Raw genomic sequence first — 27,317 nt, forward strand, 5'->3', positions numbered from 1 at the left:
TCTGGTTTGCTTCGAGTCTGCAGTGTCTCGCCTCTCCGGAGCTATCTGCGCTCGTCGCTGTATGGTTCACGTATGTCCGCCGCCCACGTTGAGTAGGCCAAGGGATATCACAACACATGTAAATGGACAGGTAAGTCAATGCCATCGTTCCGTCAAATCTCTGGGGGGAAAAAAAAAAAACTCCATTGCTGTGCTATGCGAATACTACGCGAAGGTTATGCTACGTCCAGGACTTGCCTACTCTTATCCCAATCTGGAAATAGGAAAATGCAAAAGCACTTCTGCAAGTCTCTGGACCTACTTCTCTCCGAATCACCGTGGATCTATGCAAAGAAAAAACCTACCTGGTCCTTCACCTAGTGATGGTCCATGAGGAATACAACATGGCCGATGGCGCCTCACACAAGTCAGACCTACCTGAAAGTCCGGGATCAAGAACAAGCCGGGCACCTTGCTCAATCGGCGTTGTAGTAGATGAACCAGTAGGCGAGGTACGCAAACTCGAGCAGGCCGACCGACCAGCTCTGGTGAGGGAAGTAGTTCACAAGTACCCAGCCAAGAACGAGCGGCGCAGTGATGTCCCACCAGAAGAAGTTGGGGTGCGTGTGCACACTGTAAAGGCATGCGAAGAAAGAAGCCAGACCGACGAGGACGCACAGGACGAAGAACTGGTCAAAGGCGAGCTCGAAGATGTTGTCGTCGTTCCGGTCGGACATGGGCGCGAAGCTGTTGGGATTGGACATGGTGGTCAGGGGGGAAATGCTGATTGGTTAGTTGTCCTGGATATGGCTTGTTTCGCGTGCTGTGCTGTGGTTGGAAGTTGCCAGAGAAAAAATCGAGAAACAAGTCTGTTGAAGCCGGCCGCGAGCGAAGAAAAACGCATTTGGCCAGTACGAACATGTCTGCTGTTGTTGCACTTTGCGGACATGATTTGCGAACAAGCTTTCTTTGTTCGGGGCTTGGGGGGTGGGTTGCGAGAGCTGAACACAACACCAAACACGCCCGCTGCAAGCGGAAAGGAAGCCGGAATGGCGGGGAGAGTTGAAGCTGGCACTGCCGTCTTTGTTTCCCCCCCCCCCCCCCCCCCGCCTAGTGTTTTTCGGGAAGCGTGGAAAATGGCGAAGTTGAGATACGGAGGAACCGTTGTCAATGGAGGGATTGGGGCCGACAGGGAGCCCTGAAGAGCGAATGAAAAGAGGCCGTTGAGTCAGGGGGTAAAAGGAAAGGAGCAGTAATGGGTCACGATGGACACCGTGTGCAACGTACTTTGCATGCACCATGGTTGAATGGACATCTATGGAGTCTAGGAATTCGAAGCATTTGGTATGTTAACGCTCCTGTTCGAGACTTGGGGTGGTTCCTCACTGATTGGCTCTTGGCTCACGTCGGGAAAAGGTGTGGCCATGCGAGAGCAGAAGCATTGCTCAATAGGAGCCAACACTTCTGCGTAGAAGATGGGTGAGACACCTTATCAATCAACAGAGACATGTGCCGTGGTCACAATTGTAATCTCTTCCATTAGCAAGCGGTATGCTTCAATTTTGCCAGAGGCATACATGAGCAAATGCATTGCTTCTCGGCTACCTAATGGCTGGCATGATAGCTGTGGAGGTAATGACACAAAGTTTCCAGTCTTCAGAGGTGTTGGCTGAGCCACCGAGAATATGAAGGAGAAGGGTGGACTGGCTTGGCATTGTTTTTGATCGGACTCCGAGCAACATGGCGACGTTTGAGATCCCAGAGCTCACGACGGCAGTGGCAACACAGAGGCCGTCAAGTCGAGACGAGTCATACCTACACTCGAGTCTAGTCGCGTGGTGGCTCAGCAAAGTCCACAGGTCGCCGTTAGTATTGTCCTCCACTTCCTAATCAGGACTGATATTGTTGATATAGACAAACAAGCAGACAAGCAAACGAGCACGCGGCGGCAACGGGGACAATGGATGAAGGGGCGGCGTCAAAGAAACGACCCGTGACGAGCTTTGTGGGCACGCGGATGCTTGCTCGAGATTGGTTATCTGACATGGGAGGAGCAGAGAAGTAGGACAGCCGGAGAGGCCTAGATGCGTTGGAGCAGGAGGAAAGTGAGGCAGGTGATGAAGGCGGCGCCGTACAGCTCCATGTATTTATTCGTCTCGCCGCCGCGCTCAGAGCGAGCTCCTTTGGTCCTCCTTTCTCTCCACCTCACCACAAGTCAACCAACTGACCCCAGTCCATCTTTACCCAAACCAAAATCAAACCAAATCACCATGCTGTTCAGCAGACCCATCCCCTTCATCACGCTCACGCTGGCAGCCACCAGCATCGCCGCTCCCGCCGCCACTCCCCAAACCACCGACATCGCCGAGCTCGCCAGCTTCGTCCCCGTCGACTACGCCAACCTGACGGCCGAGCACCTCGACCGCCGCGGCGCGCCGCTGGGCGTCTACTTCTGCAAAGGGCCCTTCTGGAACGGGCCCTGCGCCTTCCACCCGGAGCGCTTTGGGCTGTGCAACAACATGCCGGCCGGCTGGAACAACCAGGTGTCGTCGTGGGGCCCGCCGCGCCGCTACTACTGCGACCTGTTCGAGCACTGGAACTGCCAGGGCCGCAAGATCAGCCTGACCTATCCTGGCTCCGGCAACTTGGCCCGCAACGGCTTCAACAACATTGGCAGCTCCTGGAGGTGCAGCGCAGCTAATGCGAAGGGTGTCTTGCTGGGGTGGAAGAGGGATGCGGAGGCTGAGGCCGGAGCCGAGGCGGAACCCGAGTGGGAGACGGACGTCGTGGGTGCGCCTGTTGAAGCTGAGGAGTCGACTATGTAGATGAAGGCTTGAGAGATGTGTAACACCAGACTTGCTGTTTTGTACAGCGATAGATGATCCTGTAGTCTTCCTGCTCTTTTTGCGCGGTATCAAAATCGAACCAGAAAATGAAACAAAAGCATGTCGCGCCGGTGTATGCTGGCAATGACAGTCGCCCCAAATTCCCAGTACGATTGCAAGTCCGGAAGTGTAGGACCATTGGTGGAGGGGCTTACTGGATGGGCAGGATGGCGATCCCATGCTCTTATCACGACATAGTTTCCCTGGGTCTCACAACATGTCCAGGCAAATTTGTTCCGAGTATTCATCTCGATTCGTAAAGTGTTTCCCTGCGGTGGCTGCGACGCAGCATCCTGTACGCCGAAGCCGCGACGCCGCATCAGCATGCCAGAAGCCTTGCCCGCGGGTCTACTCTTGTCCCCAGCCATGGTTTCCATCCACCACCAGCCCAGCCCATGTACGTCCATTCCAACGATACGAAACACCTAAAAATCTTCAAGCAGTTAGCAACAGCCCAAGCCAGCGCGCTGCGAAAAATCTCGTAGAAAACAAGGACGATCAGATAGGAGCGAAAGATGGAAGTGTTTGTCTCCAGCGGCGTTTGCCTGTCGGATGAACTATGCAAAAAGGTTGTATCATCACGGTGATGAGGTGTGGTGTGTGTAAGAAGAGAAGGAAAACTTGCGTACCTTGCTTGAGTGAGCCTGAAGCGATGAAGCTGCTGGGTGTCATTAGTTGGGCGAGGGAGACGTTGAGGCGTCAGCGCGTGCGAGGCGTTGACACGACGACAGTGCAGTGCTACATGGTCAAGCTGCAGCTGAGCCGCCGGTCGTTGCGGTGCGCGGTGGTGGCATCGTCCCTTGATGGAAGAGTTGTTGTTTAAAAAACGTCGCGGAGGAAAAGTTGTGGCGGCAGGAAACAGCCGAGGGACAGCTGCTGACAAAGCGGGCAGCTTTGAAGCTAGTCCGGAAAAGGCAGGCCCTACCACCCCAAGCTTTGAACTCGGAAGCAAGCAGACTTTCTGAAGATGAGCTTGATGGCGAGGAGGTGGAAAGAATGCAACATTCGTCTCGACCACCCTGGGTATTCCCCACAAAGCTTGAGGAACGGCAAGCGGGTCGTGCAGGCTGGAAAATGGTCATTATATCCGCGAAGCTTTTTACTTATTGTGCCAATGGCAGTCTTGCTTTGAGGCGTCGAGACGCTCAATTTCCTCATCCTTGGGTCTTAATTGGGCACGATATGGGACGACTTCTGCGAGCCATGACTCTGCCGGAGCGGCTCGTAAAGGCTTCGCGGTTGACTTTCCGCAAACGTTATGCTTACAGATGTCGTAAAGTTGTATGACATGATATGGCGACTTTGGCAAATGTACAAGGTTCAGCGTTGAAAATGTGTACAGACTCTAGAGCTTCCAAACCTGACGAGGTAAAAGGACAATGCGCTAAGAGGAGCAGAGAGGAAAGGACTTCCAACAACCAAAACATACCATGCCCAAAATGCTGCAACGCCATGTCGTGTATGAGCGTGTCTATTGCCTTTTTCATGCCGCAAAGAAACCCCTTTTTCCATTCCGTGCTCTCTCGCCAGACAAGGCCTCGATCTTGACTGCGCAGAGAACAACTTCTACCCTCACGTCTTCATCTTGCTTGAGCACCTGCAGTCTCAACCTCCAGTGGCCTCGACTCACAATCCACTCGCCCATGCTCTCGTCCACATCACAGCCTCTGTCTTTTTCTCTAGCTCGCTTCAGTCGATGTAGAAGCGAGCTTTGTGGGTTGATTGGCGCGCCCTCCCTGTCGCGCTTGTCGCAAAAGACGCGCTCACCGTCGAGCAGAATCCACGCATCTGCACCGACCGAGATCTTGACTTTTTCAATGCTTCCACCTGGGGTGGTGGGTGTCTGTTGACCTCCCGTCTGCGTTGCCACGGGTCCCAGAGAGAGGCTCAGGGGAAGACCTACTTTGTTGGAAATGACTTGGAAAAGCGAGGTGACGCGTGCTTTGGTTTGACCGGAAAATGTGGCTCGCATCGCCTGCGGGTCCATACGCATCGACTCGCCGGATACTTCAATAATGAGCTCGCGCACCGAGTCATCTGCGTGAGGACGGGCATAGTTCACCCATCCGTTCCGGGGAGGGGCTGAAGTCGGCGATGGAACATCAGCTGATTTGCCGGTAGAGCTTGAAGAGCTTGGTGCGGGATCTGGGCGATAAGAAACACCCGACTGCCGAATGTCTTCGAGCCGCATCAATATTTCATGTTTTTCTCTTGCGAGGTTGAAGCTGATCTCGCAAGGCAGAAGCTTCTGTTCGAGGCCCTTGAGGTGAAAGTACTTGGCGTCCCTTAGAAGATCGGCTCGATGGTCTTCATCTCTAACATGCACCGGATATCCTTGGAGTAGACGGAGAAGGTCCGCAAAGATTTCCCCTGATCTGTTTGGTACCGCAGGAGGCGCAATCGAAGGGGGCCGGAGGAGCGTTTGACGGTCGAGACCAGGAAAAACCTGGGAGGGTGTAGTAAAGAAATGAGCAAACCCCAAGGAAAAGAAGTTTGGTGAATCGCCAGGTGATGAGAAAACGTCTCGGGGTATCTGAAAATGACGATCACCAATCTGAATGAAGATTTCAGATTTGAAAAGCTGCTGCGTCAAACGAGGCAGGCTGTAAAACTGAGCATCGGCAAAAAGCCTGACGAAATGCTCTCCATCTCGAGGCTTGACGTAGTACCCTTGAAGGTGCAGAGCAATGTCCCTGAAGGTGTTTGGGTCACGATCAATGTACAGAGTCTTTACATCACCCGCTTTCGCCGAGGGGTTATTGTAAAGTTGATCGGCGAAGAAGTGCGAAAAATATGAGGGCGCTCTAGCAGCCTTAGCAGCAATTCCAAAAGAGAGTGGAAAGAATTGGTGGAGACCGCGGTACATCATGACCAGTTGCGTGATCAAAGGTGACGTCCATGTCATGATTTTTTCCCCAATCCTCGAACGTTGCTTACTCACCATCAGAGGAGATAGATGCTCCGGAGAGCCTGAAAAGCTCTGGGCCTATTTGCACAGGAAAGACTTTTCCAGCTGGCAAGACGGCTGAATAATTCGCACCAAGCTCAGCAATCTTTCTCGACCTTTGCTGGCCCGGTTGCTCTCCTGATGGCGCGGAGGGTTCACTGGTAGCAGCGGCTTGTCCGCTCGGCTGGCTTACGGAAGTCTCGGGCGATGCTGTGGCGACAGAAGATGCTTGAGGGGCCAAGGCCGGCGCTGCCGTCACGATTGGGTCATCTACCAAGGAGGAAGAACGTGACTTGGATGAGCGTTGAATTTCTGGGCGCTTGGCAGCCGGCGCTTGCATCGACGGATCAGGAGGAAACTGCAACGTTTGCGCTGTCGCCTCCTCAGGGGTCGACTCGAAGCCGGCTTTCCTCTTCATGCTGGTCCGTCGCGCCTGCTGCGAGATTGGCGCGCGAGGCGTTGGCGGTGTGAATTCTGACACAGACGACAAGCTCTCAAGCAGAAAAGGAAATCCCAATGGTTCCGGAGCCGTAGGTAGGCGGCTAGGTCCTATTCCAGGCGTCGTGGAGGCTCGAACGGGCTGTGGGATGTTGTAATCCTGCGCCTCTGTAATCCGTTCGCGCGCGAGCTCACCAATGGGCTCGTAGAAGCGGGCGACGTCGGTGAAGTCGATGGCGCGTTCCAAGTCCCAAAACTCGGCCTCTTCGACGGGCCGGGAGAGCGAGGTCTGGGATGGTGTTGTTTGAAAAGATGCCTGAGACTGTGTAAACGCCGCAGAGACAGGACCGGGGGCGCTAATGGCAGGGCGCGTGGTTATTGCAGAGCCAGCCTGTAGAATCGGTTCGCTCGCAACACGCCCTCTCTGCTCTTGATGCGCTCCATGAATGCTGGACTGTTCGAGTGGCGGCGGGTTGGGAGAAGCAAAGGCTGGTGGAATTGGGATTGGATTTGTCCGTGTTTGGTCAGCGAGAGCTCGGCGTCCTCGGCGCTGCCCCTGGCCCCCTCCGCGGCCCGGCCGGCCACTCATCCCGGCTGCTCAGACCGTTCAACGCTGACGACCTGTATGCAGGAAGAACCTTTTTCTCTGTCCCTTCTGGATATCGCACGTCAGACGGCGCATTTCTTGATCTGTTACTGATGACCCAACTTGAAAGGTCCGTTGAAGAATGATTGTAGGCCCTCCCACGTCTGTTGCTCGACGAGAATCCCAAGAGTTTGGCGTAGGTTGGAAGATACTTCGACAACAAAATGGCTCTCCTGCTCGATGGCACCGGTACATCGGCAGCACCTTTGGATATCTGTGCTTGAGGAAAGCAAAAGCTGACATACAGACCATCAACCTGTGGGCCGAGGCCGAGGCTCTTATTTACAATCGTGAGGCTCTTCCACTCCATACCGGCACCGGGTGGGTCAAGTCAGAAGACACTTCCGCCGGGTCTGCCTGGAAATGGCGTCAACCTCACCTCCTCCGTAATCGCCACTTGCCGTCCAAGACTCTGGAAGCAACGGGCCGCTCGCGCATCTTGCGGCTGTGTCCGATTTTGTGAAGGTGGACTTGGGGTGGTTACCCAATCATTCGCGCAGTTCCAGCGATGCCGAACCCGAAAGGCTGCAGCCGCTTGCGTAGCCAGACGTGGCGCCGCATGTTGTCGGAGACCATGGTGTTGATCTTGATTCTTGTCTCCAAATGTTGCCCTGGTCAACATGAGACGGAGTCATCACTTCTAAATGCAAGTTTTGGATGACAAACCCGCCTCGGCCTGGAGAGCCTGCAGCGTAATCATGTTTGGGTATTGCGTTTCCAGTTGGGGTAAACTCGGGATCGACGTGCCCTCATGCTCGCGTCAAGGTTCGAGGCGTGGAGGCTTAGGAGCAAAAGTCGCGGCACAGACGACTACGATTGCTCTTTGTGCCTGCAATTTGAGGTCTAGGTGTGGGTAATGGCTCCCCATGCGTCAAGATTCAGGGAATCAGGAACTCAGAAGGATATCTGGCTAGATACTGAATTGTCTGCCCCGTTTGACCCATGGCTTCCGTTTGCTAATACGCCACGACTGTAACCACTCAGTCCCGGGAGAAACACGCTCGTCTAACGGCAGCATAACCGTTGCTCCCGCCTTGTCCCCTTGATCGCCTTTCGTCCGTCCCCGTCTCGATACATGCGGCCCAGTTTCTCGCCCGAAGCGCGTCAGACACGGGAAAACGGGGCAATCGGCCCCGTCCATGGAGAACCAAGGACTAGACCAACACCCTCCGCGGGCGTGGCGTTCCTCGTCCGCTACAACCCTTCTGTTTTGGTGCAAGTAGGCTTCGGAAGGCATTGAACTGTACAGCCGTCGCTATCAATTCCGTATTCGGTCACGTACTGCATACTGTCTTCGCACTGCCATGGCTCACGCTCTGCAGGTCGAGGAGAGTGCTTGGTTGTTAGTGGCTTGGATGCTGCTGCCTTTCGGCACATTCCCTGGCTGTGCAGCCAGCAGAGAGTTATGAAGACCCGCGCAGGAGAAAAGGTTATCGAAGCGCAAAATTTGGATGCCCAATGACACGCAAATAATCCTGATATTTAGTATTTAGATCCCGAAATCTTGGTCTCGGAAACCTCCATGAGCTACCGCAGAATCAAGCGCTTTCGTTTTCTAGAAGATATTGGGGTCGTACTCCTTGCCCGTAACTTCTTTGATCTTTTGCCCAGCTCTTTGGTGTGCGTCTCGTTGGTGCAGCCTCTCCAAATAAGCAAAAGTCTTGGGATAGGCTGCCTTGGTCAAAACCCCCTTCAGCTCAGCTCCTTCCAGCGGGAAGCTCATGAGAATGTCGGCGGCTGTGATGTCTTTTCCACACAAGTAGTCGCCGCCATTTGGCGAGGAGCGAAGCTGATCTTCCAAGAAGGAAAAGTGCGTTTTGAAGTTGGGAGCGAGGAACGATTCCTCTACTTTGCTTGCAATTGTACGTGTAATCGGCTTGATGAAGAATGGCACGGGAGCATTCTTGATGGCTAAAGACAAGTCAGTATGCTGCACTCGGGACTTTCCGACGAATGACGTACTGTGCATGATCAAAGACACCACCAGCAAAGGCATGATGCTGCCCTCGGCATAGTGCATGTAAAATCTGTATCGGAGCCACTCCTCTGTCTCTGCGCCCACCTTTCCTTCTTCCCCGTCTTCGTACCTCTTTGGCACCAGCCATTTCCCGAAGTACTCGGTCAAGTATTCGGTGATTGCAGCACTCTCGGCCAGAATGATTGGTTTCTCTGCGTCAGCGGCTTGAACACCTACGACAGGCGACTTGCCGAGCGGGTGAACGCCTTTCAGCTCTGGGGGAGCGAGCTTTTCATTGGTACGATTGTACACCTTGAGCTCGTAGTCGAGCTTCATCTCTTCAAGCAGCCACAGGATACGGTGTGACCGCGACTTGTCCAGCCTGAGAATGTGTCAACAATGATCTGCATTTGCGAAGCAATCAGGTGACTGGAATTGCTGGGCAAGCAGCACAGCGGGATCTCTTTTCTTTCAAGAATCACTGGAAACAGTGCAATACTGGAAACGGAAATCTGAAGCGCCGATCAAAAGCTGCGACGACTCTTTCCTCTTGCTGCGCACTTCCCCTGTGCGGTCTGAAACTTCAATCGGCTAGCAACCGAACTTCCCGAGCTCTTCCAATGTAGCCATTCACCCTTGACGACTGAGTAAAAATAGGCTGATTTAGGGCTTGGAGAAAGACTAGACTGACAACAAAGCGACGAAACTCACCAGTGGAGGGTAATCTTAGCGCCTTGCTGATTGTCTGCCGCCATGATGAATCGCGAGAGTTCTTGATAGCAAATGGTATAGCTATTCGAATTGTATTTCTAGGAGTCTCCAGAAGATCTTCGACGGGTGAAAGCGATGCAGATGTTAGCCGGTGCGATGGAATAGACGACTATGTACGCGGTCGTCACATGAATCGCCGAGACGAAGCAAAACCTGCGTCAAAGAAGGGTTTGATGCCAGTGGCTTTATAGCGCCGAAGCATTCCAGTCATGACGCCAATGAGCGGGGTTGAGACATGGGACGGAGGGCGGAAAAGCAGACCTTGAGCGGATGATCGGATAGGTGGCGTGAGAGGCGCGGCTGGCAACAACAGAAATCAGTCTTTGGTTGTATCGATTATCCTCATCGTCTTCAATTTTATTCTTGCCTACGACCGTATCTGCGACGTGGTGATTGGTCTCAAGAGTAAGTCGTGGCCGCTCTGACGAGAGTGACCTGAGTGAGCCCGTGACTGCCACCCCGGCCACCCGCACCCGCGCCAAGGACCAACCGCCGGCGTTGCAATCATCAGCTTGATCCCCAGCTTCTCTACCCCACAACATCCAATCCATTCACCATGGCGGGCGGTCCAAACAGTCACCTCAAAAGTATGCGCGTCCACACTCCCTGCGCCATTGAAGCTCCCAGCTAACTCGGTGCCTCCAAACAGTCCTCCACGATGACGCTGCTATGCAGAAGATAGCCGGTATGCCTCGACCATTCGCGCACGCTGCTCCCGCAGGATCGTTTCGGCTCCAATGGTTCGACGTCGTCTCCGATTAACTTGCTTCCTCAGACATCGGCCCAAACCGCTACAAGTACTTCCGCTGGACGCCCAGGACCGCATGGTACTCCATCTGCTACGCCATCGTCGTCCCTAGCGTGGTTGGATACCTTGCCTATGCCACCGAGGTGAGTGGTTATGGAGATGCTCTGGATATGTGGATACAGGTCGAAGGGGGGAGGGGAAACGGGCCGGTCGTCGCTCAGGACAGTGTCCGAGCGTCATGATATTCAAGATGGCCGCAGGGCAATGAGTGCAGATGTTGCTGACAACAGTGAACAGGGCAAGTACTACATGAGGGGAAAGCGCAGGGGAGACGTCATCAAGGAGTTTTGAGCCAAGATACCAATAGAGCTGGATTCGGCGATATTCAAAAGGCTTGAAGAATGCAATGTGCCCTGTATAAGCTTGAAGCTTAGAAATAGACAATGTGTACGACATGGCTTGCATGGAGCAACACAAAAGACCCTGGCAGCCATAATCACAGCGTGGGGCGCGCGGCGCAAGAAAAGTGATGCCATGGCAGGTCAATGATGGCCCGAATAGGACAATTGATAGCGGCGAGTTGATAATAGCGCCGACACTTCATTGTTCAGATTCTCGGTGGACATTCATACCGAAAGCAGCTCGTCAGAGGCAAGTTTTGGCCGGACCAACGGCCAACGTGCAGGAACAAAAGGTCAGCGGGCAGAGAGGAGCGGAGAGGGCTGGGCGAGACGCTTGTTTGGGCAACAAGACGCGGGCGGACGAGCAGGCCCCCACACCCGAACAAGGCCAAGCTGGAAGCCTTCCGCGCGGGACATGGCTCTTCACTCTAACCGCCTGACAAATCTACCAAGATTATATTTTCTACCCTTCCCGACCTCACTCCTCCTCCCAATGGCTTATTCCCACCGTCTGCGCAGTCTCCGATGGCCCAATACGCTCTCGGGGACGTTGACACCGTCATTGTCGGTACGTGCATCGCCTCTCGCACCTTTTCTCTTCCGCCGTCGGCACTCGGTGATGTAATGGATCGCGACTCTAACATGTGCCAGGCAATGGTCCCTCTGCCTTGATCCTGTCGTACATTCTCCACGGTCATATACCCTACTATTCGCGTCCTCACCACGACGCGCTTCTCCACGCCAAGCTAGAATCTCGCCGCAATCTTCTTGACTTGACTCCGGACCTCTACGAACACTTCCGGTCCTCGCTCCGGTACTCGACGCAAGCGCTTCCCGTCAACGTCCTTCTGGACACACTCGTACGGCCCAACGCGGACACCGAGATCAATCCTGAATCATGCGTAGAGTGGCGATATGAGCCGGACAAAGCCATTCCTCACATTGCGCTGGGGACGGCCAGTTTTGCAGGTGGACAGTGGGCCGAAGACCCAGTCGAGACAAGCAGCGACATAGGGACATTGAGTTATGCCGAGATGCTCTCACTGCCGGGCTATTCTTTCTCAGATCACTGGCAGGCTTCATACGGAAAGCCTCTGCCGCAATTCCTAAGACCAACTCGCGCGCAAGTTGCCGGCTACTACCGTGCATATCCGCAGGCCGTGGGCATAGCCGACTCCATTCACACTGGAATAAAGATTGACAAGGTCTCTCGGACCGCAGATGGTTTTTACATAGGGTCGCACGGCGTCTTCTGCAAGCACCTGGTACCTGCGTCTGGAATCTTCACAGTAAACCTTGCCCCGCCACCACTTTTGGCTCCCATAACCACGGTAAAGAATCATGAAAAACCTTTGCTTGTAGTTGGCTCGGGGTTCTCAGCCGCCGATGTCATTATTTCAACACCGCCACATCGCAAGGTCATTCACTTGTTCCGATGGGCGCCGGATGATCGACCTTCGCCCTTGCGCGGATGCCACCATCAAGCATATCCCGAATACGCCACAATATACCGGCAGATGAAGCTCGCGGCACTCAACACCTCCAATCGCGGCAAAGTTGCGGCAAGTCCACTAATGCGCAAGAAGAAGAACCCTTTTTTCAGTCAGCGCGATTGGGCCGGCGTCTACGAAGGGCTCGCAAATGCCGAGGTCGTAAACGTCAGGCTGGATGCCTACTGCGCAACGGTAACCTTCCGGCTCGAGTCCGGCGAGCTTGTTGATCGGGAAATCGGAGACCTGCAGTACGTCGTGGGACGGCGCGGCTCGCTCGACTACCTCGAACCAACACTCCGGGATGAGGTGCTGACCAACTCGAGCCCCGAGCCGAGCGACGCTTCGCAACCCACGGCAGAGGACACGGACGGACGGGGCCTCATCTCCGGCCGAACGCTTCGCGCGAAGGCTGAGAACGACCTCGAAGTTGCCCCCCAGGTCTTCATCATCGGCTCGCTGACGGGCGACTCGCTGGTCCGCCACGCGTTTGGCGGATGTGCCTATGCAGCCGGCCGCATTCTGGACGCCAAGCACGAGTTTGCCAGTGACGCTGCGTCGAGTCCGAGAACGTTGACACCACCGAGGAGTCCGGTCCGCAATGGCGTGGCGCATCTGAACGGCAACGCAAAGATTGCGGCCAACGGCTCAGGCCATCAGGACTTGCACCTGGACAGGCGGAAGCTGGGGCAGTATGGGAGGAGGCGGAGAGGGAGCGGATGCCGGGTAGAGTGAAGCCTGCCTACTTGGAACTGCGTTTCATTCGTCATTGCGTAAGCCCGAAGAGTTACAAAGATATCCGACATGATAGAGCAAGCGGGTTTTAGGTGTTTGCAGAAGCTTTTTTCCAAATCAATTTCTTGTCCGGAAAAGTTCCCCTCGACCAGGGAGTAGTTTGTGTTCCCGTTAAACATTTCAACATGCACACTCGCAAGTCAAACTCTCCTGACTACGTCGGCCCATTGCTATCCGTCTCAAACGCTCTCCCAAACCACCCCACAACACACTCCTCCTCTGCTGACGCACAAAACAAAAACCCATCAAGTAAGCCGCGGACTTTACGGACGAACCGGCCATTTTATTCCCGCACGCATCGCGTAACTCCCTCCGCTCGCTCTCATGATGTGTACATACACCACCTAATATGCGGACAGAAGAAGCGGACGAGGGCTATGCTGAGAAATGTCGCTTGCTTGATTGTTAAGCGGTCTCTATCATCGCGGCGGATGGGACGACTGAATCGGCAGCGCACCCGCAGAGGAACGAGCGATGGGCCGAGGATGGACAAAGGCAGACGGAGAATCAAGCAGGTTGGCAGGATGGGATTATGAGATGCGTGCGGAGTTTTCGGGGAAGATGATTTGGTCCGCACTGCATTATAGAGGCAGAGGGGGAGCAGCGCAGTGTCGTTGGGTGGTTGGCGTTCAGGCTGTCTTTGAAAGTCGTTCTTTGCATCCGCTACTGTGGCCGATTCGCAGAGTGTACTACGAGCACTCTCCTACTTCTAACAATCCATGCCCGCACAAAGCAATTGTTTTGTGAGGTGTCGTCCAAGGCCAAGCGCGTGCACCAGACAGGGGGGCATGCAAGGAGGCAAGTACAGCAGATGTGTGCCCGCCTACACTTCCTGCGCACCTGCTCTCTTGAGCGCCTGCTTTTCAATCGAGCAGCGGATAGAAGATGTGTTGCGCAACAACGTGTTTACGTGATGGATCGGAATGCGTTGGAGAGCAAGGTGGTGGGAGGTAGGTGCCTTCCTTGATGGTCTCGTGAGTTCAGAGATGAGAAGGGCTGTTTGATGCTGGTAACGCTCTTGTAGTTGCAGCAGTATCTGATTGCATGACATGGCTATAGGTCAAAAGTAGGAGTACAAAAAATCGCAGCGAGGGCAGACATCTGTGGTTGTGTTTGACGGATAAGTAGAGCAAAGACTGTGGTATAGAATGTCAGTACCGGACGACCACAGTCACCAAAGCAAGATTCTGAATGGCTCTTTCGACACGCAGATAGATGCCCTTCGGATTTTTCCTGTACCTCGCTCCCACTTAATGGACGCGGTGTGCTTCAGTGGGGAGCAGCAGCAGCCCCTCGCGCCCCCCTTTCCAAGAAGTCTAGACTCCATTCCACTGCACCCCTCTCCACCGCAACCTGGTCAGCCCTACCAACCTATCCACAATTCCACACCTCACCTTTCCCTCCATCCACAAAACACATCCTCCCACCATCTACGGGTCCAACCGACTTCCGCTATCTATAATCTCCTTACCCCAGACGCCCAGACGCTTCGACCCCTGAGCTACTGTCACGCCGCCGCTACTCCTGCTCCTGCCCACGTCTCCGCTGGCTTGCTTCTCCGCAAATTTGCTCCGCGGCCTCCTCGAGGGAGTTTGCCGGAGTGTGGCGGACAGGTCATCCCGCCAGCTTTTTTGTTCATGTTGTCGACATGGAGACTGGCTCGATTGTGCTCGATTTGTTGTTTCAGCTTGGAGAGACCTTCTCATTCTTTGCCTGTTTGTTTGCGCAACTGCTTTCCAAGGAAAACCAAGCAGTTTGCTTCGTGGTTTCGTAAATGCGCCATTCTCGAATTTTTCAAGTCGGCGTTGTTGAGTCGGCGTTGGTCAGGTAATGGAAAATCAGCAGTATTCCGCCAACAGGAATCGGTATCAGATACAAAACGGAACTGTTACGCTTTGACGACAGCGGGAGAGTACAAGTCAGCAAGGCACTACAAACAGCGTCAGGCACAAAGACGTCAACCGCAAGAGCAACAGCGCCCATCTCCAACGCCTCCAACGCTCGCAAGCGCCAGCCTCAACATAAAGGTCACCTCAATCAATGCAGCTCAGCTCGACCCGTCAGCTGCACGACACAAGTGGCGCGGCGATCCGCCACCATCTGATTCAATTCAGGCACCGAACGGTTCACCTGTTGGTGGTCGGGGTGGCGGATAGGAGCAGGGGTAATCCGCAGCCGCAAGAGCAGATAGATAGGACCAGCATCGTGTGGGTGCGTGGCTTGCCGTGGGCTGGGCTGACTGGTGGCGTGGAGCGCGTGAATGCATGGGGGCGCGTGTAGAACTCACATGTAGACGATGCGGTGATGGGTGGATGGAGGGGCACGGCATGTGGGAACGGTGTAGTACCAATGGAGAGCTGGGCTGACGTTGGGGCGGGCGTGAGACGCGTTGCCCCTAGAGTGCGATCTGCTGGCGTTTTGCTGGTACTGGCGTCATGATGACTATGCTTTGCGAGTCCGTGTAGAGAGAGAGAAGATCGATTTTGCGTACAGAAATTTGCTTTCTTTTGTCGTTTCGATTAATTCTGCTCATTCGGTCTCAGGTGCCAATATTCGACCTGACCGATTGAGATAAACCAATGGGAGGAAATAACTTCCGGGTGCCTGCAGCTACCTTTTCCGGGAGAGCGCCAGGACGCCTCGAGAAAGTGGCTTGATAATGCACGAGAGATCGAAAGAATGAATAGAGGAGAACTCTGCGCGCCCACTCCGCGAAGCGCGTCGCTGTAGAGTATTTGGGACGACGAGGGGCGAGGATAGGGATGTGCAAGTGATGACTGGCGTCTGATGGGCGAATGCGGAAGTTCCGAAGCCGTGACTTTTGCCTTCGGATCAATCGATGGGACGCGATGTTCCAGGATGATGTAGCGGATTGACAGTGATTGGTGGTGGTGTTCTTTCGCGGTCTCGGTATAGATTGCGAACCACCTGTTTCTCCGAGGCTTGTTGGAGGCTTTAGCGCGCACAGGAGTACGATCGAGAGAGGAAAGCAGCGAGGGAGGGAGAGAAGTTGAGCTGTTCATTAGGAGTCGCGACGTAGAGAATGGAATCTAAACCTCGTTTAGGAAACTGAGGTGAGTGTGACGAGATCTTGTTCCTTTCCTCGCTTACACCTTTGCATGACGACAAAGCTCGACAAGAGAACCAAATGGGACGCGCAAGAAGCCCCTCAAAGCCCACGATGCTGCGATTGGCTGCAGAACTGCAGAATGGCTCAAAAAGGCGTAAATTGCCAAGTGTGGTTTCCATCAACCGATGGTAGACGTCAGCCCTTCGATAGTCTCGACTGTCCTAGGATCTGTCATGGCCCTTAGCTCTGCAAGTACTAGGACGGCGCCATGTCAAGCCACGACTGATGTCTTTAGGTGAAAATCCCTTGCTTCCATTCAAACCAGAGTCGCGTCGTGTCGTCCTCGAGTCGGTCTATCGTTTATGACCGTGACCGTTGTCAACGCTCTCGCCGTTGCATCGTGAATGACGATGGCGGACAGCGCAACTCCGGGGTCGACCGAAAGGCTCCATGGCTCACTTTCGGGAAGTGGCATAGCCGAAGTCGTCGTGGGGACCGTTTGTATATTCATTGGGAGTATGTTTTTCTTGACACAATCTCCGTGGCTAATGCTAACATGCACGTCTAGTCGGCGCGATTGTCTTGCGAGCATTCTTTTCTTTGCGACAAAAGAAGGCTTTGAGGAAAGACGACTGGGCACTGATCCTGGGATGGCTGTGCTCAATTGGCTTCGCGGCTTCTTCCTTTGTTGCCCTCAACTCAGAGCTGCAGCTTGGAGACTCGACATCGGGTTCCAGCCTGGTGGTCTCTCGCGCACTGTATTCAGCTGAGATTCTTTATTATTTCAGCGTCTTTTTCATCAAGATGTCGTTGCTGTTTCTTTACCTTCGTTTGGGTAAGTCGACCGCTATCCTCGAGGAAGGAATAGATGCTGATCTTGACAGCCTGCGGGATCAGGACAAAATTCGGTCAAGCCACCACCATCACTGGAGTCGTCTTGATTGTTCAATTCGTTTCCACCGTGGTTGTTGTCGGGCTCCAGTGCAAGCATGCCATCGGAGACCATGATTCAGTCCCTTCTGATAACTGCATTGATATCCGAGCTTTCTGTCTCTGTAAGTCTTTCCAGTTGCGGAGTCTGGATGAGCAAATCATTAACAGATGTCTAGACGCTAGCATTTTCGACATCGTTTCCAATTGCATAATCCTTGCTCTTCCCATCGCCGCCATTCGAAAAGCACAGCTTCCTCGGAAGCAGAGGCTCGGAGTGACGGCAACACTGACCATTGGAGCGCTGGCGACCATTGCCAGCTGTGTTCGCGCAAACTACATCCACAAGTATGACGGGACTGCCAGTACACTGACAGATGCCGACTTGCTCAACACCTGGACCTTTCTCGAGATCAATCTGGGTATTCTCTGCGCTTCTTGTCCAGGTAGGTCGAATGTCTCATTTCAATCATCCCTTGCTGACGTAGTTTTTGTAGCTCTGAAAGCGTCCATTCTCCCCGTCAGGATAGGATCAAACGAAGGGAGAGAACCCCGCATCTTTCGAGGGTCCAGAACGGAATCGCCGACCGGCAGGAGGAATGAAAAGCACACCATTTTTGACGATCTTCATTGCTCTCGGATTTTCACCTGCAGCTCAGTCGATGAGGACATTGAGAAGGGGCGGAATTCCTCTGATCCCAGGTCCGAAAAAGAAGCTGCTTTCAGCCGAGTCGAGACTGAGACCCCAAGTCTTTCGGCTCTCCCAACCCCGCCACAGCAAGCGAAGAAACCATCGCATCGAGAGCACCGGATTTTAAAGTCGTCTTTGAAAAAGTCGCGCAAGCGGCGCACCGTCATATCTGGCCCTGTCTTGGGCACTTTTCAGCAGGGCAGTTCCATCATGCAACCAATATGGCAAAATGACAAGATTCGGCCGTCGACAGCACGCTCCAATAAAAGACGATCTTTCATCTGGAACAAGGAGCGAACACCGGCAGAACGACCTCCAACGAGATCCACGGCTCTGAGATCGCATCCAGTGAGCTCGCACGGCAGCAAGAAGCCACCGTTGCCCAACACAGACTCAATCGAGCCATTGGATGTGCTGGTGAAGAGAGCGAACGCAGAGATGTATGGCTCGTCAAGGCCGAAGTACAGCAGGCCTGGGTCGTCCAGGCGGTGGTTGAGGCCTTTTACTCCCTTTTCATCCTTTGAAATCTCCTGGGATTCGGTCGCTGGACGATCTTGATGATCCTGGATTGGCAACTTTGTGTGTACCTAATGACCTGATGGCAAAGATAGAGCTCACGTATCATGACAAGGTGTTTTTCCTTTTCCTTCTCTTGGTCAGGTGTACTGGTGTTGGAGATGTTCGAAATAGATAGCAAGCGATGATGACGATCGTTTATCAAGCCAGCGCGTAGCAATACAAGCCACTTCACAATGTGCAGGGGTGACTGTTGGACTGTTGACAGGGAGAGAAAGTTGGCCACTCGGGACGAGTTCCTAGAGTGTCAGCTCCCTGGCGACACGCAACGATGAGCAGGAACAGGCGTCGATCATAACCGACCCCTGTGAGTATCCGAGTTTCTGAGAGAGCATCGTGAGTGTCGCTTCTTGACAGTCTCACGGAGCCTTTGGGGCGTTGATGGTTTTGTCGAAGAGCAGAGGCAACCCGCGACGCAGCATCGCGCGGATCTAGCCCGGCCGGCGCTTCGGGCCGCGGTGGTCAGTGTGCGCTGCTAGGCGCCCGGAGCACGCGCAAATAATGAGGCGCGGCGACGAGCGAGGATGATGCAGTAAGCTTCGACTCAGCTCCTGTCGAGGTCTCATTGAGTCTTGAACGAAGAGTTGTTTGACTGGCGACCAGGACGACGAGGACAACGAAGCCAAGTCGCACCAAACGCGTGGAGCGACCTGAAGCGCATTGGGCAGTCGCGTTGTTGGCCCAACAGCAATGACGACCTTTCGTCCTCCAGGCCCACGTCTCCAGAACGGTCAACCGAACAGCCGCCGTCGCCGTCCGGCCACAATCGACAAACGGAGCAATGGATAATTTCAGTAAATTGGCCCCGATGGAGCGAACTCGCGACATTACGAATCGTCTCTCTGCACGCCTTCTCCCAGTCTTGTTTGGCTGCAACGGCTTCCTCCCTCTACTCCAAGGAGATTGTCCAAACGTCAACACAAATCCTCCCGGCGATACCGTCTTGCATCCTCCAATGGCCGAAGACCATGCGGCGAAACACGTAGTCTCGGCGACCACTGCCGCAGCCGCAGCCGCCGCGAGCGTATCCGAAACCGTTCTCGAAGTGCCGGTGAGATCGAATGCGACATCCAGGCCACATCCATACTATCCGCTGGGAGTCGAGATATTGGGATACGCTGCGAATGATAGGTCAATACCAGAGCTTTTGTCCGTCTTCGCGGTCGGTTGCGTTGGTATCTTTGGACTTGCAGCCCTTGCTGCGAAGAGGATCCGGCCAGAAATATCCAAGACAGAGCTTGTTACGATTTTCTGGTTTGTCCTGTGTAAGCAGTGAAAAAGAAAGACGGCGAGGAATGCGCTTATGATGATGTAGCTGGATGCCTCCACGTTTTCTTCGAAGGTACCATGTGCCCCTGCACTTTCACGTCTTGGCCAGTGGCTGATGTCCTCTTCAAGGGTTCTTCGTCCTCAATTTTCAAACTATTGGGGGATCGAATCACATATTTGGCCAGCTCTGGAAAGAGTACTCGCTCTCAGACTCGCGCTACTTGACTCAAAATACCTTGGTCCTGTGCATGGAAAGCATCACGGCGGTAGGGTTGACTTGCATAACGCAGTGGCTGGACCGAGCGAGACTGACGCTAGCAACAACAGGTCATCTGGGGCCCTCTGTCACTGGCCACAGCCTACTTCATTGCGACTGAACATCCTCTTCGCCATCCGTTCCAAGTCATCATCTCTCTTGGCCATCTGTATGGTGACGTGCTCTACTACGCAACCAGCTTGGTCGAACACGCCTTGGTCGGCGTCAGCTATTCGCGGCCAGAGCCATACTACTTTTGGTTTTACTTTGTGTTGATGAATGCTTTTTGGATTGTGGTTCCGGGAGGTACGGGTCGTCTGACTGTGCTGCCAATGCAGAACTATGAGAAAAATGTCGAGCTAACACGAGGCAGTATTGATTTACAATAGCGTCAAGGCATGCGCGAGAGCATTCAAGGCGCTAGCAATGATTGAACGAAGCCTGAAGGCAGTGAGCGAGGTGACGAAGTAGGAGATGTGATTGGCTGGGGAGCTAGTTTTTTGCGTATAGATACCCGACGATTTATGCTTTTCTGAAGATGCAGACTCGGTGGATGCACGGCAGTTTCTTCACGGCGACGGCACCAGGAATACGGTATGGGAAGTCCCGGTCAGCGGGAGTGGTCGCTTTTTAAAGAGGAGGCTACGAGCTGCAACTAGAAATGGAGGTGGGGTTGTCTTAGAGTTCGGAAGAAGTGAGGAGGCTGGAGTTGAGGGTAGCGGTGTGTTCACAGACTGCGCCGCGTCTCGCAGATCCCGCCCGCTGATCGCAAGGAAAGACTGCGGCACGCCCGGGGGCGACCTGTGGCTGCGCTGAGGTGAGAGAGAGAGAATCAATTGTCGGACCGGATGGAGGAGAGCACGCGCATAGAGACAGATGCTTGGTACATGTCGGTAGGTTACGCAGCGAACAGCAGAAGCTGCAGGCGCAAAGCCATGTGAGGTGAACAGAGAACCAAGCACAGCTGAGTTGGGCATGGGATCCCGGGCGGCGAGGCAAATAAACACAACAACAAACCAAACCGCCCGCAGTCTTCGTTTCGCCTGCGTCCGCTATCTGCGGCCTACCAGCCTCGTTGGAAAGCGTCTACTGTTGCTTCTTACCTACCCTGCTTGGACGCCACGACTGGCTGAGCGTTGGCTCACAGTTTGGTCGTTGGTGCTTGCACTGCACTGCGCTGCTCGTCCCACTAATCCGGTCCGCGCTGGTACTTCCCAAGCAACCACCCTGGACTGCCTTCGTCACCTCCGTCTCTTTCTCCCAGGCCCTCTTTTACACTACACCACATCTTTACACGGCCCTCTGGTTCCAGTCCTCTCGTTGCATTCCAGACCAGAGGTTTCCGCCCCCGCCGACGTGACATTCAGGCCCGTCAAGCCTGCTGCAAGGTCCGTGATAACAAGCCCTCCCGCCGGTGCCCTCTCGAGTTGTCCCACGGCCCAAACATTCCACGCGGCGTCTTTCCGCTCCAACCTCTGGGCGCCCACGTCACTCGTGTCAAACACCCAACTACACCTGTCCTTCACCCCTCCTTCCGCGACCTCATTCTCACTTGCTGATCACAGGCACCCATGACTGCGCCGACGACCCCCAAAAAAGTCACACCCGACGGCAAGCCGACCAAATCCCCCTTCGTTTTGGGCAAGGGCCCGGAGCCCATAAACAATGCAAACATAAAGGCCAAAATCCAAAAGTGGCAGGCTGCCGGCGGCGGCGCTGTCGTCGTCGAAGATGCTGCCGCCGCGGCTTCCGGCGAGGCTGCGTCGCCAAAGCCCAAGGAGGAAAACAAAGACACATCCGCAAAAGCGCAAGATGCCACCGAAGGTGCTGAAAAGCCAAAAGCCAACGGCGCAACCCCAGAGAGCCCCGCAACACCATCGCCCCGAAAAAAGGCCCAAATCACCGTCGCCAAGCCCAAGGCAAATGGTCTAGACAAGGAGGTTCAAGAAGCAGTCACTCCTAAGAAGCGTGTCGTGAGCGACGGACGTTGGCGCAAGGACCGTTCCCCCGCAAAAGAACCTCAAGCGAAGCCGAACGCCTGGGTCCGGACATCAAGAAAACCAAGCCCAAAGGAGGAGGAGAAACCACCGCCCGAGCCCAAGAAGAGCGCCGTGCGGAAACTGGTACCGCAGCCAGTCTATGGGCCAGATGGAACCAGAGTCATGGCGGTCAGACGGCGACGCAAGTCTAGCGCATCGAAGAGCAGCGAAGAGGAAGTTTTCGAAGACGACGTGCCGTATGAACCTCCGACCAGCGGTGAGCGTGTTCGCGACGCTGTGAGGCGACACGAAGCTCTAGACGAGGTAGCTGAGGTGGTTGTGAAAAAGAGGTCTACTCGGAGGTCAAGGAGGGATCTGGATGAAGAAGAACTCCCGCGGCCGACCTACAGCCCTGACAGTCCAGCCGTCCGTAGTGCAAGATCAGAAGATGAACTTCGTAGGAGAAGAAAAGCCAGACGAAGGCGCGAGCCTGGCGACCATTTGTCGAGTCCACCCGCACAAGACGACCCTGACAGGCGGAGAAGCCGAAGAACATCCCACCATCGCTCACGACATTCCTCTCCTGGACCGCAGGGAGACGACACACCCATTTCTACGAAAGATGCGCCGCCAAGATCGAATCCTGAAACTCCCCCAGGAGTATATGGAACGCGAGTAGAGGCTTGGCTGTCTGGAACACCTGATCCTTTTGGAGAAGGAAAAGAGAATGGAAAGGAGCAAAAGCGCAGGAGGAGGAGTGGGCGCCATTCCTCGTCAAGCACTGAAGAATCTGTTCTTCATGCCGAAGATCGCCATGACGACATTGATCACACCAAGTCTGGCGACTCGAGTCCTCGCCATGGCACGGTTAGGAGAAGAAGACTTCGGCGCAGTCGCGACAGTCAGGACGACCACTCTGCAGACGATGCGCCGAGACGCCGCCGACCTCCGAATCTTGACGAAGAAAATTTGATCACGGTCGAGTACGACTCCTCGGCACCATCATCTCCCATCTCCCCTCTCAAACGAAGAGGTGCCACCCGAGGCGCAGAATCACCCATCAGATCCCGATCTTCAACGCTACCTGCCACCATTCCTGAAAACGAAGTCGTTTCCACCGTTGATTCGTCTGTTGACTCTATTGATCATTCGGAAGCGTTTGGTGATCCACTGGGGCGCGTCCCTTCAAAACGTGAATTCCCGACAACCGGTCGAAAGCTGTCGACGATCGTTTCGGTCGAGACACCAGAGCCGAGAGAGGCAAAGAGGGCCGTTTCGCAACACTCCGATGACACAGTCAGGCCTGACGATGTAGCTAGCAAAGGCCCCTCTCTTTCCAGACGACCCACCGACTCCGTCTCCACGGTAACTGGCAGGACGCGCGCAAGTACTCGGTCCAGAGGGCGACTAGTCTCCCACGCCGACGTCATTTCAGTGCTGTCCATGCCTGAAGAAGTTCAGAACAGAAGTAGGAGCATTGTCTCCGCGCGAAGCATTCGAACGAGCCGGAGCAGGCTTGCCACTGCCACCATGGACGACTTGATGCGGGAACTCCGGTCCGATGAATCCAAGTACATGCGCGAGCTGCGGACGCTTGTGGATGGCGTTATTCCAGTGCTTCTCACTTGCGTTCTCTCCAAATCGGACTCAGCTGTCGCGGCAGGTCTATTCAGCAAAGGAAAAAAGGACGATCCGCACATTACGAAACCCATTGTCGACATGGGGATTGCCCTCGAGAGGCTCAAGTCTCTTCACAAACGAATCCCCAAGGAACGGGCGGAATCCCTGCTCTTGTGGGCCCAAAGTGCTCACAAAGTCTACAGCGACTACGTCAGGAGCTGGCGATTGGGATTCCAAGATGTCGTGGTGAACCTAGCTCCGGCCAGTGACAAGGAAAGCTCCCGGTCTCCACGTGACGCCGAATCTGAAATGGCTCGAAATGAGGACGGTTACGTCGTCAACGGTGACGGCGAGAGAGTGGACGTGGCGTTTTTGCTCAAAAGACCGTTGGTTCGCCTCAAATACCTGGCCAAGACCTTCAAAGGTATCAACATCCTCAAGCCCTCAGACAGAGCATCCGAGATGGCCACCAAGTACCAGATCCTGGTCGAGGATGCCCGGAGACGATCCTACGAAGAGCGAGCAAGACTTGAAGACGAGTCAGCGGCGAACATTGATTCCACTCGAGCACGGGACCCCCGCAGTCTTGCTCCACTGACAGGCGTTTGCATCGACCATACACGTTGTGTACGCGCAAGAGATTACTTCGACCTGACCCTGTTGCACTCCAGTGGACAAGAGATTGACTGCAAAGTTGAGCTTTTGCTCCGTGACGACGCTCCAGGTCGGGGAATCAGCGGTGATCTCCTCATTTGCGAAGTCGACAATACTGGACGTTGGTTACTGTTCCCGCCGATTTTGAAGAGCAGACTTTCAGCTCGAAATGGTGACTGCCAAGGCGAGATTGTGGTCATGGTCCGAGGATCCAAGTCTGGGGGTGACGAATGGCAAGAGCTGTTGACTTTGCGGTCAGATGTGGAAGAGGTTGGATTTGAATGGGTTCAGATGTTGGGTCTCACGCCGATCCCTCCCAGGGTCACTCGTGCAAAGAGCTTCAAGGAAGAAAGGACTAGGCCGCCTAGCAGTCACGGATCGTCGAGGTTGACTGTCGAGACTGGATCTACCCTGCCGTTGTCCAGTCGCACACCAAGCCCACGGGAAATTCACATACCCATTGGAGAGCAAGCCAGCGAATCCGCAACAAGATGGACCGTGGAGACCCCAGAGCGGCAGAGAACGCAGTCGTCAGAAACGACTCCAAGCACTCCCCCGTCCAGTGGAAGCAACAAGCTCAGGACAGTGCCCAAAGTCGACGAATGGTCTTCAAACACTGCACCTGTCGAGGATCTTACGCCGCGGCAAACGCGTACTCAGCCACTTGGCTCAGCTGCGACAACCTTCACCGACGCAATGGTACGTGCAGAGAGCCCGACCGCTCCCGCACTCAAGCGCTCCAAGGCCCAGAGGCATTCCCGGGATGATCCCCGCACACGACGTGGCTCCAGGGACAGCAGTGTTCAAGAATCTCTGCCAGCAACATCCGGGCGAACGTCACGAGCCCAACTTGATTATGACTTTAGTGTGGTTGACACGTCTTCATCCCTAACTCAAAGCACTCAATCAACTCAATCCACTCAGAGCACCACCTCTTCTGCCGAAACGAAGAAGGGTGGCTACTCTGTTTGGTATCCCCCCTCTGGTACTGATGACGATAGCCACAGTGACCGTTCAGAAGAGGAGGATCACATTCCATTGGCTGCCAAAATTCTGAAGCCATTCAGCAGGAGCCGTCGAACTTCGTCTGTGCCTACGGCGGATATGCCAACCGTAAACAGATTGAGGAAGCCCAGCCCAGCTACCGCGCCAACACGAAATGATCCCAAACCCGAGCCAGCGCCAGCTGAAAAAGAGTCAACCTCGCCGAACAAGTTGCAAAAGAAGCGGTTTACTTTACCCTTCACAAAGGACCCACTGCAAAAAGAGCCGGACGATGTACCTCCTCCGCCGCCGCCGCATCGTGTTGTTAGCCCGGCGCCGCTCAGAACAACAGGCGCTACGCCGAATCTTAGTTCCACGACCGCAGCATACAAAGGCCATCGACGTACGTCGTCCCCATTGAAGCATGAGTACCATCCTTCGACCTGCAGCGACTCTTCCGGTGACAGCGACCTCTCCTACTCTGACGAGGACTCAATCTTCTCCGAATCTTCCGAAGACGAACTCGAAGCCGCAGACGTACTTGGCTCATTACCCGGCACTCCTATGTCACCATTCAAGCGCCAATCGCCACCCGAGTCGCTATACACGTCTCCCAATGACACTCTTACGCCCTCACAATCGGCATCCAATGGTCCGTACAGGTCCGTTCCATCCACGGGCTCAAGGCCTGCCAAAACAGTAGCCTCTGTGATGGCCTGGGTCGACGCAAAAGGAACGTGGGAATCGCTTCTCCCTGAAGAGTGCAGCATTGTCATCACGCCCGGATTGGTCGAAGCCTACGAAATGAGTCCAGCACACTCCATGGACACTCCAGACAGGGAAGCCGTGCAGGCTGCAGCTGGGACAAAGCCGCTAGTTGCGCTCGAGCTCACGCCACTTGTTCAACTGTCGCGCGGAACAGCACTGGACCTTTCCGTCCGCTCTCCTCCGACGGCCAACTCGAGATTGAAGGTCGGCTCTAACTTTATGTTCCGGGCGCGGTCTCAAGAGGAAAGTGAAGTGTTGTACAACTTCCTCAATGGTGCTCGTATCAACAACCCCACATACATTGCACTGCAGAACGCCCGAGGTCCTAACAACGGGGATTCCTGGGCCGCCGTCATCGACCGCCGCAACGCTGAGCGTACATCAGTCAGTAATACGGGAGGTGGCAGCTTCTGGGGCAGCCTAGGCCGTCGGAGCAGCTACCGCGCCAAGTCAACACGCGCCATCAGCACCTCTGCCGGCACCACTTCGAGCGTCCACACCGTTAGCAGCGCATTTAGCGCGCTGAAACGGTTCTCCACCGGCGGCAATCGGTTTTTCAACATTGCTAAATCGAGCATCCACTCGTCAGGTGATGGCAGCCGCTCCCGCAGCACCGACAGCTTGACCATGGAGATTGAGAGTAGCACTGGTGCCTCTCCCGGCAAGGACGTCTCGCCGACCGACCCGTTCGGGAACGGCATGCCGCTTGGCATCACCCACCCCAAAATCCGCCTCTACGCACGCGAGTCGAGCTCGCGCTGGCGCGACATGGGCAAGGCGCGTCTCTCGATCATGCGGCCAGAGGCGTCGAATGAGCAAAATGTCCGCGTCGGTCAAGGCGGGCCTGGCCAGCGAGACCCAGAAAATGAGATGCGCATCGTGGTGCTCGGCAAGACCAAAGGCGAGACGCTGCTGGACGTGTGTCTGGGCGAGAGCTGCTTTGAGAGGGTCGGACGGCTCGGCATTGCTGTCAGCGTGTGGGAGGACACGGTAGGAACTCACGGGGATGTGGGAGGTGTGCCGGCCATTGGAGGTGTGGCGGGGACGCGGGCTAAGGTGTTTATGATTCAGGTGAGTGCTTTTCTTTTCCTGTTGCTCGAAGCTATTGCTAACAAATTGCAGCTCAAGAACGAGCGCGATTGCGCGTACTGCTTCTCGCTTCTCGGGAAGCTGCGGTACTAAGCATTCGGCTTCTGGTTCCAATCTACTCGAGCCGTCTCGAACAACGTCTCCCACGCTGCGATCCTACTGCAACCTCGCGTTCTCCCTCCACCTGCGTCCTCACCACCACACGCCTGCTTCGGTCTTTGGACTTTCCCGTTTCCGCTGTGGATCAGCAACTTCGCCTGCACCATCCCAAATTTGCCATCCTGCTCCGCTGGCGACGCTTGGAAAACTGGTACCAATTGTCCTTGGCAACCATCACAACGGCTTGCAGGTCCCCCTTGCCCCATCTCTTTCTT

At 54.8% G+C, this 27,317-nt stretch overlaps 10 protein-coding genes across 10 annotated transcripts; 8 read left to right on the forward strand and 2 right to left on the reverse strand.

Annotated features, from left to right (window-relative positions):
- Positions 1 to 229: 229 nt before the first annotated feature.
- BKA78DRAFT_150218 (uncharacterized protein) lies at positions 230 to 1,450 on the forward strand. Its single transcript, XM_066882928.1, has one exon. The coding sequence runs from the start codon at positions 363 to 365 to the stop codon at positions 1,179 to 1,181; it is 819 nt and encodes a 272-aa protein (XP_066743363.1). The 5' UTR covers positions 230 to 362; the 3' UTR covers positions 1,182 to 1,450.
- A 799-nt stretch (positions 1,451 to 2,249) lies between these two features.
- Positions 2,250 to 2,804, forward strand: BKA78DRAFT_353595 (uncharacterized protein; the record flags this gene model as incomplete). Its single annotated transcript, XM_066891588.1, has 1 exon — positions 2,250 to 2,804. One exon carries the CDS (start codon positions 2,250 to 2,252, stop codon positions 2,802 to 2,804), a length of 555 nt encoding a protein of 184 aa, XP_066743364.1.
- Positions 2,805 to 4,093: 1,289 nt separating this feature from the next.
- Positions 4,094 to 7,205, reverse strand: BKA78DRAFT_344368 (uncharacterized protein). Its single transcript, XM_066890452.1, has 2 exons — positions 5,806 to 7,205; positions 4,094 to 5,666 (listed from the first exon to the last, which is right to left on the reverse strand). The coding sequence occupies exons 1-2, from the start codon at positions 6,836 to 6,838 to the stop codon at positions 4,348 to 4,350; spliced, it is 2,352 nt and encodes a 783-aa protein (XP_066743365.1). The 5' UTR covers positions 6,839 to 7,205; the 3' UTR covers positions 4,094 to 4,347.
- A 1,245-nt stretch (positions 7,206 to 8,450) lies between these two features.
- Positions 8,451 to 9,607, reverse strand: BKA78DRAFT_252552 (glutathione S-transferase; the record flags this gene model as incomplete). The annotated part of the gene is made up of 3 exons (XM_066884745.1): positions 8,451 to 8,806; positions 8,858 to 9,234; positions 9,564 to 9,607. 3 exons carry the CDS (start codon positions 9,605 to 9,607, stop codon positions 8,451 to 8,453), a joined length of 777 nt encoding a protein of 258 aa, XP_066743366.1.
- A 572-nt stretch (positions 9,608 to 10,179) lies between these two features.
- BKA78DRAFT_353598 (uncharacterized protein) lies at positions 10,180 to 10,722 on the forward strand (the record flags this gene model as incomplete). The annotated part of the gene is made up of 4 exons (XM_066891589.1): positions 10,180 to 10,210; positions 10,273 to 10,308; positions 10,399 to 10,514; positions 10,669 to 10,722. The coding sequence occupies 4 exons, from the start codon at positions 10,180 to 10,182 to the stop codon at positions 10,720 to 10,722; spliced, it is 237 nt and encodes a 78-aa protein (XP_066743367.1).
- A 487-nt stretch (positions 10,723 to 11,209) lies between these two features.
- On the forward strand, positions 11,210 to 13,168 carry BKA78DRAFT_268382 (uncharacterized protein). Its single transcript, XM_066885492.1, has 2 exons — positions 11,210 to 11,340; positions 11,424 to 13,168. The coding sequence occupies exons 1-2, from the start codon at positions 11,298 to 11,300 to the stop codon at positions 12,995 to 12,997; spliced, it is 1,617 nt and encodes a 538-aa protein (XP_066743368.1). The 5' UTR covers positions 11,210 to 11,297; the 3' UTR covers positions 12,998 to 13,168.
- A 1,037-nt stretch (positions 13,169 to 14,205) lies between these two features.
- On the forward strand, positions 14,206 to 15,213 carry BKA78DRAFT_296396 (uncharacterized protein; the record flags this gene model as incomplete). Its single annotated transcript, XM_066886614.1, has 1 exon — positions 14,206 to 15,213. The coding sequence occupies one exon, from the start codon at positions 14,206 to 14,208 to the stop codon at positions 15,211 to 15,213; it is 1,008 nt and encodes a 335-aa protein (XP_066743369.1).
- A 1,744-nt stretch (positions 15,214 to 16,957) lies between these two features.
- BKA78DRAFT_150365 (uncharacterized protein) lies at positions 16,958 to 18,627 on the forward strand. The gene is made up of 2 exons (XM_066882929.1): positions 16,958 to 17,503; positions 17,555 to 18,627. Exons 1-2 carry the CDS (start codon positions 16,996 to 16,998, stop codon positions 18,304 to 18,306), a joined length of 1,260 nt encoding a protein of 419 aa, XP_066743370.1. The 5' UTR covers positions 16,958 to 16,995; the 3' UTR covers positions 18,307 to 18,627.
- A 652-nt stretch (positions 18,628 to 19,279) lies between these two features.
- BKA78DRAFT_252127 (EBDP4, emopamil-binding protein) lies at positions 19,280 to 20,320 on the forward strand (the record flags this gene model as incomplete). The annotated part of the gene is made up of 5 exons (XM_066884707.1): positions 19,280 to 19,589; positions 19,640 to 19,666; positions 19,723 to 19,859; positions 19,921 to 20,155; positions 20,223 to 20,320. 5 exons carry the CDS (start codon positions 19,280 to 19,282, stop codon positions 20,318 to 20,320), a joined length of 807 nt encoding a protein of 268 aa, XP_066743371.1.
- Positions 20,321 to 21,420: 1,100 nt separating this feature from the next.
- BKA78DRAFT_353602 (uncharacterized protein) lies at positions 21,421 to 27,036 on the forward strand (the record flags this gene model as incomplete). The annotated part of the gene is made up of 2 exons (XM_066891590.1): positions 21,421 to 26,925; positions 26,977 to 27,036. The coding sequence occupies 2 exons, from the start codon at positions 21,421 to 21,423 to the stop codon at positions 27,034 to 27,036; spliced, it is 5,565 nt and encodes a 1,854-aa protein (XP_066743372.1).
- Between the last annotated feature and the right edge of the window lie 281 nt (positions 27,037 to 27,317).

The sequence above is a fragment of the Phyllosticta capitalensis genome, assembly GCF_038381095.1.
Source record: "Phyllosticta capitalensis strain CBS 128856 chromosome Unknown BKA78scaffold_6, whole genome shotgun sequence".
Lineage (NCBI taxonomy): Eukaryota > Fungi > Ascomycota > Dothideomycetes > Botryosphaeriales > Phyllostictaceae > Phyllosticta > Phyllosticta capitalensis.

Bases quoted from the DNA above. Each gene is read 5' to 3' on its own strand.
- BKA78DRAFT_150218 (XM_066882928.1), top strand. From the start codon at position 363: ATGGTCCATGAGGAATACAACATGGCCGATGGCGCCTCACACAAGTCA.
- BKA78DRAFT_344368 (XM_066890452.1), bottom strand. From the start codon at position 6,838: ATGAGTGGCCGGCCGGGCCGCGGAGGGGGCCAGGGGCAGCGCCGAGGA. The intron at 5,667-5,805 runs GTGAGTAAGCAA...AGGCTGCTAGAG, and splicing joins AGCATCTATCTCCTCTGATG to CGCCCTCATATTTTTCGCAC.
- BKA78DRAFT_268382 (XM_066885492.1), top strand. From the start codon at position 11,298: ATGGCCCAATACGCTCTCGGGGACGTTGACACCGTCATTGTCG. The intron at 11,341-11,423 runs GTACGTGCATCG...AACATGTGCCAG, and splicing joins CGTTGACACCGTCATTGTCG to GCAATGGTCCCTCTGCCTTG.
- BKA78DRAFT_150365 (XM_066882929.1), top strand. From the start codon at position 16,996: ATGCTGATCTTGACAGCCTGCGGGATCAGGACAAAATTCGGTCAAGCC. The intron at 17,504-17,554 runs GTAGGTCGAATG...TAGTTTTTGTAG, and splicing joins TCTCTGCGCTTCTTGTCCAG to CTCTGAAAGCGTCCATTCTC.